Source organism: Fringilla coelebs (genome assembly GCF_963513975.1).
Source record: "Fringilla coelebs genome assembly, chromosome: 37".
NCBI lineage: Eukaryota > Metazoa > Chordata > Aves > Passeriformes > Fringillidae > Fringilla > Fringilla coelebs.
Genome location: NC_140063.1, coordinates 526,712 through 536,048, shown reverse-complemented (window position 1 = coordinate 536,048; position 9,337 = coordinate 526,712). Strand labels below are relative to the sequence as shown.

Below are 9,337 nucleotides of genomic sequence, written 5' to 3'. Positions count from 1 at the left end.
CCCCCCTGACCCCGATTTCTCCCCCAGGCAACGACGAGTGCGCGGCGGCCGAGGCCGAGCCGTGCCTAAACCCCCTGAACTCCCCAAATCCCCCAAAATCCCCCCTAAACCCCTCTAAAACCGCCCCAAATCCCCCAAAATCCCCCCAAATCCCCCCAAAATCCCCCCCAAAACTCCCCCCAAATCCCCCCTGACCCCGATTTTCCTCCCAGACAACGACGAGTGCGCGGCGGCCGAGGCGGAGCCGTGCCTAAACCCCCTAAACTCCCCCAAATCCCCCCTAAACTCCCCCCAAATCCCCCCTAAACTCACCTTAAACTGCCCCAAATCCCCCTAAAACCGCCCCAAACTCCCTAAATCCCCCCCAAATCCCCCCTAGATTTGATTTATACCCCCCCAAATCCTTTTAAACCTCCCCAAAATCCCAACTAAACTCACCTCAAACTGCCCCAAATCCCCCCCAAATCCCCCAAAATCCCCCCTAAACTCACCTCAAACTGCCCTAAACCCCCTTAAACTGCTCCAAATCCCCCAAAACCCCCCAAAATCCCCCAAATCCCCCCTGACCCCCGATTTTTTCCCCCTAGACAACGACGAAGTGCGCGGCGGCCGAGGCCGAGCCGTGCCTAAACCCCCTAAACCCCCCCAAATCCCCCTAAACTCACCTCAAACCGCCCCAAAATCCCCCAAAATCCCCCAAAATCCCCCCAAATCCCCCCCAAATCGCCCCTGACCCCGATTTTCTCCCCCAGACAACGACGAAGTGCGCGGCGGCCGAGGCCGAGCCGTGCCTAAACCCCCTAAACCCCCCCCAAATCCCCCTAAACTCACCTCAAATCCCCCCTAAACCCCCCCAAATCTCCCCAAATCCCCACAAGTCCCCCCCTAAACTCCCCAAATCCCCCCTAAATTTGATTTATACCCCCGAAATCCTTTTAAACCTCCCCAAAATCCCAACTAAACTCACCTTAAACTGCCCCAAACTCCCTTAAATCTCCCCAAATACCCCCAAAACCCCCCAAACTCCCCCCCAAAATCCCCTAAACTCACCTTAAACTGCCCCCAACCCCCTTAAATCCTCCCAAATCCCCCAAAATCCCCCCAAATCCCCCCCGACCCCGATTTTTTCCCCCCCAGACAACGACGAGTGTGCGCGGCGGGCCGAGGCCGTGCCGTGCCTAAACCCCCTAAACTCCCCAAATCCCCCCAAAATCCCCCCAAATCCCCCTAAACTCACCTTAAACCGCCCCAAATCCCCACAAATCCCCCATACTCACCTTAAACTGCCCAACCCCCCCCTTAAACTGCTCCAAATCCCCCCAAAATCCCCTTCAAATCCCCCTCAAATCCCCCTCAAATCCCCCCTAACTCACCTTAAACTGCCCCAAAAATCCCCCCCAAATCCCCCCCAAAATCCTCCAAATCCCCCCAAAATCCCCCCCAAATCCCCCCCAAATCCCCCCTGACCCCGATTTCCCCCCCAGACAACGACGAGTGCGCGGCAGCCGAGGCCGAGCTGTGCCTAAACCCCCCTAAACCCCCCAAATCCCCCCAAAATCCCCCCATAACTCACCTTAAACCACCCCAAATACACCTTAAACTGCCCCAAATCCCCCCAAAATCCCCCCAAAATCCCCCCAAATCCCCCCTAAACTCCCCCAAATCCCCCCTAAACCCACCTCAAACTGCCCCAAACCCCCCTAAAACTGCCCCAAATCTCCCCAAACTCCCCCTAAACCCCCCCAAATCCCCCCAAAATCCCCACTAAACTCACCTTAAACTGCCCCAAACCCCCCTAAAACCGCCCCAAATCCCCCTAAACTCACCTTAAACCGCCCCAAAATCCCCCCAAATCCCCCCAAACCCCCCCCTGACCCCCGATTTTCCCCCCCAGACAACGACGAGTGCGCGGCGGCCGAGGCTGAGCCGTGCCTAAACCCCCCTAAACTCCCCTAAATCCCCGCTAAACTCCCCCAAATCCCACAAAATCCCCCCTAAACTCACCTTAAACTGCCCCAAATCCCCCCCAAATCCCCCCAAACCCCCCCTGACCCCGATTTTCCCCCCAGACAACGACGACGTGCGCGGCGGCCGAGGCGGAGCCGTGCCTAAACCCCCTAAACCCCCCTAAATCCCCCCCAAATCCCCCCCAAATCCCCCCAAATCCCCCCCAAAACCCCCCCCTGACCCCGATTTTTTCCCCCCCCAGACAACGACGAGTGCGCGGCGGCCGAGGCGGAGCCGTGCCTGGGGGGGCTCTGTGTGAACACCGTGGGCTCCTACCTGTGCTCCTGCTCCCCCCCCGCTCATCCTCGATCCCTCCCAGCGCCGCTGCGTGGCCAACGACTCCGACCCGGGTGGGTTTGGGGGGATCCGGGGGGTCCCCGATAGCGGGGGGGGCGAGGGGACCCCGGTTTGGGGGGGTTTAGGGGGGTTAGGAGGGGTTTTAGGGGGTTAGGAGGGGTTTTAGGGGGGTTAGGAGGGGTTTTAGGGGGATTTTGGGGGGTTAGGAGGGGTTTTAGGGGGTTAGGATGGGTTAGGAGGGGTTTTAGGGGGTTAGGAGGGGTTTTAGGGGGATTTTGGGGGGTTAGGAGGGGTTTTAGGGGGTTAGGATGGGTTTCAGGGGGTTAGAAGGGGTTTTGGGGGGCCCGGGGTGTCCCCGATATCGGGGAGGGTGAGGGGACTCCGGCTTGGGGGGATTTTGAGGGGATTTTGGGGGGGTTAGGAGCGGTTTTAGGGGGCTTAGGAGGGGTTTTAGGGGGATTTTGGGGGGTTAGGAGGGGTTTTGAGGGGGTTAGGAGGGGTTTTAGGGGGGTTAGGAAGGTGTTTCAGGGGTTAGGATGGGTTTTAGGAGGTTAGGATGGGTTTTAGGGGGAGTTAGGCAGGGGTTTGGGGTGTTTACACCAGGTTTAAGTTGGGTTTTGGGGCTCCCCGATATCGGGGGGCTGAGGGGGTCCTGATTTGGGGGGATTTTGGGGCATTTTGGGGCCGTTTGAGCTTTTTAGGAAAAACTTTTTGTGGATTTAGGACGGGTTTAAGGAGCTCCCCAATAAATGGGGATTTTTGGGGTGGGGGGTCCAATTGGGGGATTGAGGGGGGGGGTCCCCGTTATTTGGGGAGGGGTCCCCATTATGGGGAGGGGATCCCCATTATTGTCCCCTCAATAAGGGACACAAAAAATCCCAATTTTGGGGTTTTTTGGGGTTTTTTGGGGTTTTTTTGGGGTTTTTTGGGGTTTTTTGGGGTTTTTGGGGCTCCCAATTCCGGCGATTTTTGGGGTTTCTCGTAACGGGGATCAATTTTTGGGGTTCATCGCCCCCCAATTGAGACCCCTCCCCAAATTTTGCCCCCCCAGAGGGGTCGGTGGCCGTGTGCTGGCAGGAGGTGGGGCCGGACCTGGTGTGCGGGCGGCCCCGGCGCGCCGCCCCCGTCACCTACACCGAGTGCTGCTGCCTGTACGGGCAGGCCTGGGGCATGGAGTGCGCGCTCTGCCCCGCCCCCCACTCCGGTGAGACCCCTCCCCAAATTCAGACCCGAGACCCCTCCCCAAATTCAGCCCCGAGACCCCCAAATCCACCCCCAGAACCGGGGAGGGACTGGGACCAGTATGGGAACTGGGAGCACTGGGAGGGTGGGAGACCCCCGGGATGGGGACCCCTGTGCCCCGCCCCCCACTCCGGTGAGACCCCCGAGACCCCTCCCCAAATTCGGACCCGCGACCCCTCCCCAAATCCACCCCCAGAACCGGGGAGGGGCTGGGACCAGTATGGAACTGGGAGCACTGGGAGCACTGGGAGGGGGCACAAAGGGTGGGAGACCCCCGGGATGGGGATCCCTGTGCCCCGCCCCCCACTCTAGTGAGACCCCCGAGACCCCTCCCCAAATTCACCCCCGAGACCCCTCCCCAAATCCATACCCAAACCACCCAAATCCACCCCAAACCCCCCAAAATCCCCCCCAAAACCCCCCAAATTCCCCCCAATTTCGGGACCCCTCCCCCAATTTCGGGACCCCTCCCCAAATTCAGCCCCGAGACCCCTCCCCAAATCCACCCCCAAACTCCCCAAAATCCCCCCAAAATCCCCCCCAGAACCCCCCAAATTCCCCCCAATTTCGGGACCCCTCCCCAAATTTCGGGACCCCTCCCCCAATTTCAGGACCCCTCCCCCAATTTCAGGACCCCCTCCCCCAATTTCAGGACCCCTCCCCAAATTTCAGGACCCCTGCCCCAATTTCAGGACCCCTCCCCCAATTTCAGGACCCCTCCCCAAATTTCAGGACCCCTGCCCCAATTTCAGGACCCCTCCCCCAATTTCGGGACCCCTCCCCAATTTCGGGACCCCTGCCCCAATTTCAGGACCCCTCCCCCAATTTCGGGACCCCTCCCCCAATCTCGGGACCCCTCCCCAAATTTCGGGGGTCCCCCCCAACCCCCCCTTTTTTTTCCCCTCCCCCCCAGACGACTTCGAGCTCCTCTGCAACGTCCTGAGACCCCCAAACTTCGCCCCCCCCCACCTCCCCCCCCTCTACGACCCCTCCCCCAATTTCCCCCCTCCCCCCAATTTCGCCCCCCCCCAATTCGGGCCCCTCCCTTACGGGACCCCCCCCGAATTTTTTGGGGGGATGCGCCCCCATTACGACCCCTACCCTTATGGGGGGGGAGGGGGCTTGGGGGGCTACGACCCCCGGGGGGGTGGGGGAGGGGTGGGGGATCCCCTGTACGCCCCTCCCCCACCGGCCCTCCCCCCTCGCTACGAGGATTTTGGGGATCCCCGGGGGAGGGGACCCCGATTTGAGCCCCCGGATCCTCCCCCCGACCCCCGAGGGGGCCCCCGCTGGAACTTCGAACCCCACGGGACCCCCGAGGAGGAGGAGGAGGAGGAGGAGGAAGGTGAGGTTTGGGTTTTGGGGGATTTTTGGGGGGATTTTTTGGGGTTTTGGGGGGGATTTTGGGGTTTTGGGGGAATTTTTGGGGTTTTTGGGGGATTTTTGCATTTTGGGGGGGAATTTTGGGTTTTTTTGGGGGATTTTGGGGGGATTTTGGGGGGATTTTTTGGGTTTTTTGGGGCGATTTTTGCTTTTTTGGGGGATTTTTTGGTTTTTTGGGGGGGATTTTTGGGCTTTTTTGGGGGATTTTTTGGGATTTTTTGGGGTTTTTGGGGTTTTTTGGGGTTTTTGGGGTTTTGGGGGGGATTTGAGGGGTTTTTGGGGGGATTTTTGGGTTTTTTGGGGGCGATTTTTGGATTTTAGAGGGGAATTTTGGGGTTTTTGGGGGATTTTGGGGGGATTTTTTGGGTTTTTGGGGGGATTTTTGGGGTTTTTTGGGGGTTTTGGGGGGGATTTTTGGGGTTTTGGGGGGGAATTTTGGGGTTTTTTTGGGGATTTTGGGGGGATTTTGGGGGGATTTTTTGGGGTTTGGGGGCGATTTTTGGATTTTAGGGGGGAATTTTGGGGTTTTTGGGGGATTTTGGGGGGATTTTTGCTTTTTTGGGGATTTTTTGGGTTTTTTGGGGCAATTTTTGGATTTTAGGGGGGAATTTTGGGGTTTTTTGGGGGATTTTGGGGGGAGGAAAATTAATTTAGGGTTTATTTCTTTGGGGTTTATTTGGGTTTTTCCCCCAATTTTTGGGGTGGGATTTTTTTGGGGGGTGGGTTTGGGGGTTTTTTTTTGAGGTGAGGGAGTCTGAAGCCCCCTCCCCAATTTAGGGGCACAGAAGGAATTCCTGGAAGAGGAAAATCAATTTAGGATTTATTTTCTTGGGGTTTATTTGGGTTTTTCCCCCAATTTTTGGGCTGGGATTTTTTTGGGGGGTGGGTTTGGGGTGGTTTTTTTGGGGTGGGTGGTTCTGAAGCCCCCTCCCCAATTTAGGGGCTCGGGAGGAGGAGTGTGGGGTGCTGAGTGGCTGCACCCACGGGCGCTGCGTCCGCGTGGGCGACGCCTTCACCTGCGCCTGCGACCCCGGCTTCCACCTGGACCCCGCCCGCCTCGACTGCCTCGGTGAGACCCCCCCCAAAATCCCCCAGACCCCTCCCCAAAATCCCTGAGATCCCCCAAAATCCCTGGGAAAAAAAACGAATTCTCCCCTTTTACCCCCAAATTCCGCCCTTTTATCCCCAAATTTTACCCTTTTAACCCCAAATCTCCCCCTAAAACCCCAAATTCTCCCCCTTTAACCCCAATTTTTCCCCTTTTAACCCCAAGTTTCCCCCTAAACCCCCAAATTTCCCCCATAAACCCCCAAATTTTCCCCTTTTACCCCCAAATTTCCCCCTAAACCCCCAAATTCTCCCCTTTTAACCCCAAATCCCCCCCTAAAAGCCCAAATCTCCCCATAAAACCCCAAATTTTCCCCTTTTAACTCAAATTTCCCCCATAAACCCCCAAATTCCGCCCTTTTAACCCCAAATTTCCCCCATAAACCCCCAAATTTTCCCCTTTTAACCCCAAATTCCCCCATAAACCCCCAAATTCCGCCCTTTTAACCCAAATTTTTCCCCTTTTAACCCCAAATCTCCCCCTTTTAACCCCAATTTTTCCCCTTTAAACCCCAAATTCTCCCCTAAAACCCCAAATCTCCCCCTAAAACCCCAAATTCCGCCCTTTTAACCCAAATTTTTCCCCTTTTAACCCCAAATCTCCCCCTAAAACCCCAAATTTTCCCCTTTTAACCCCAAAATTTCCCCCTTTTAACCCCAAATTTCCCCCTAAAAGCCCAAATCTCCCCATAAACCCCCAAATTTTCCCCTTTTAATCCAGATTTCCCCCATAAACCCCCAAATTTTCCCCTTTTAACCCCAAATTCCCCCATAAAAACCCAAATTTCCCCCTTTTAACCTCAAATTTCTCCCAAATTCCCAAATTCCCCCCTTTTAACCCCAATTTTGCTCCTTTTAACCCAAATTTTTCCCCTTTTAACCCCAAATTTCCCCCTTTTAACCCCAAATCTCCCCCAAAACCCCAAATTCTCCCCTTTTAACCCCAAATCTCCCCCTAAACCCCCAAATTTTCCCCTTTTAACCCAAATTTTCCCCTTTTAACCCCAACTTTTCCCCTTTTAACCCCAAATTCCCCCCTTTTAACCCCAATTTTTCCCCTAAACCCCCAAATTCCGCCCTTTTAACCCCAAATTTTCCCCTAAACCCCCAAATTTTCCCCTTTTAACCCCAAAATTTCCCCCTTTTAACCTCAAATTTCCCCCTAAAAGCCCAAATCTCCCCATAAAACCCCAAAATTTTCCCTTTTAACTCAGATTTCCCCCATAAACCCCCAAATTTTCCCCTAATCCCCCAAATTCCCCCATAAAACCCCAAATTCTCCCCTTTTAACCCCAAATCTCCCCCTAAAACCCCAAATTTTCCCCTTTTAACCCTAATTTTCCCCTTTTAACCCCAACTTTTCCCCTTTTAACCCCAAATCTCCCCCTTTAACCCCAAATTTTCCCCTTTTAACCCTAAATTCCCCCATAAACCCCCAATATTTCCCCTTCTAACCCAAATTTTCCCCTTTTAACCCCAAATCTCCCCCTAAAACCCCAAATTCCACCCTTTTAACCCCAAATCTCCCCCTAAAACCCCAAATTTCCCCCTTTTAACCCCAATTTTCCTCCTTTTAACCCAAATTTTTCCCCTTTTAACCCAAATTTTTCCCCTTTAACCCCACATTTCACCCTAAACCCCCAAATTTCCCCCTTTTAACCCCAAATCTCCCCCTAAAACCCCAAATTTCCCCCTAAAACCCCAAATTCCCCCCTTTTAACCCCAATTTTTCCCCTTTTAACCCCAAATCTCCCCCACATCCCCAAATTTTCCCCTTTTAACCCAAATTCCGCCCTTTTAACCCCAAATCTCCCCCTAAAACCCCAAATTCTCCCCTTTTAACCCCAATTTTTCCCCTTTTAACCCCAAATCCCCCCCTAAAACCCAAAATTCCGCCCTTTTAACCCCAAATTTTCCCCTAAAACCCCAATTTTTCCCCTTTTAACCCCAAATTTCCCCCTTTTAACCCCAAATCTCCCCCTAAAACCCCAAATTTTCCCCTTTTAACCCCAAATTTCGCCCCCCCAGACGTGGACGAGTGTTTGGGGGTGCCCCCCCCGTGCCGCCCCGGCCGCTGCCTCAACACCCCCGGCTCCTTCCGCTGCCTGTGCCCCCCCGGGACCCCCCCGGCGCTGGATCCCCCCCGCTGCCCCCCACGCCCCCCCCCGTGCCTGAAGCCCCCTCCCCATATTTATTGTGTGGGTTTGTTTTTGTATAGAAAAATATCAAAATAAATATAAAGGAATTTTTTTTTTTTTGGGGGGGGGGCTGGGGGATTTATTTCCACCCCCCCACCCCACTCAGCCTCGTGGCTGTGACCCCTTTATCCCTCCCCCACCCCCACAAAAAAAGGGAGGGGGGATTTGGGGACCCCTCCCCATATTTTTACTGAATAAAGGTTTTATATAAAAAAAAAGAGGTTTGGGTGGTTTTTTTTTTTTTTTTGTGGGGGAGGGGGGGATTGGATGCAGGTAAAAGCCCCCCCCCCCCTCAAGGAAGTGGGACCTTCCTCACAATTGGCCCCTCCCCCTTCCCCCTAAATTGGACCACCCCCCAAAATTGGGACCATTCTGTCACTGGGATCACCACAGATCTGAGCCCCCCCCCCAAAAATTGGAATCTTCCATGGAATTGGGACCCCCCTCCCAAAATTGGGACACCCCCCCTATGGATCTGGGGACCCACCCCCCCTCCACCAGTGGAACTGGGACCCCCCCCCAGTACTGGGACCGTCCCCCAAAATTGGGACCCCACCCCCCACCATGGAATTGGGACCTTCCCAGTACTGGGACACCCCCAACAATGGAATTGGGACCTTCCCAGTACTGGGACACCCCCAACAATGGAATTGGCACCTTCCCAGTACTGGGACCCCCCCCCCATGGAATTGGGACCTTCCCAGTACTGGGACCCCCCCCCGCTATGGAATTGGGACCTTCCCAGTACTGGGACCCCCCCCCCCCATGGAATTGGGACCTTCCCAGTACTGGGACACCCCCCTCCATGGAATTGGGACCTTCCCAGTACTGGGACACCCCCCCACCATGGAATTGGGACCTTCCCAGTACTGGGACACCCCCCACCATGGAATTGGGACCTTCCCAGTACTGGGACCCCCCCAGAATTGGAACCCCCCCCCTCAGTACTGGGACTGCCCCCAAAATTGGAGCCCCCCACCAGTACTGGGACCCCCCAAAATTGGATCCCCCCCCAGTACTGGGACCCCCCCCCAAAATTAGAACTCCCCCCAGTACTGGGACCCCCCCCCACCCCACTGGACGAAGCCGTTGACCCCGCCCCC

The 9,337-nt window shown here is 55.4% G+C and overlaps 1 protein-coding gene across 1 annotated transcript in view; it reads left to right on the top strand.

Annotated features, from left to right (window-relative positions):
• LOC311164796 (latent-transforming growth factor beta-binding protein 4-like) overlaps positions 1-8,351 on the top strand; it is a gene marked incomplete at its 5' end in the record, with an annotated part of 29,384 nt that extends 21,033 nt beyond the window's left edge. Inside the window, 8 exon segments of the mRNA XM_084224404.1 lie at positions 28-61; positions 588-598; positions 2,210-2,298; positions 2,300-2,357; positions 3,356-3,508; positions 4,460-4,891; positions 5,870-5,998; positions 8,065-8,351. Coding sequence (XP_084080530.1) covers positions 28-61; positions 588-598; positions 2,210-2,298; positions 2,300-2,357; positions 3,356-3,508; positions 4,460-4,891; positions 5,870-5,998; positions 8,065-8,270 — 1,112 coding nt within the window. The 3' untranslated portion in view covers positions 8,271-8,351.
• Between the last annotated feature and the right edge of the window lie 986 nt (positions 8,352-9,337).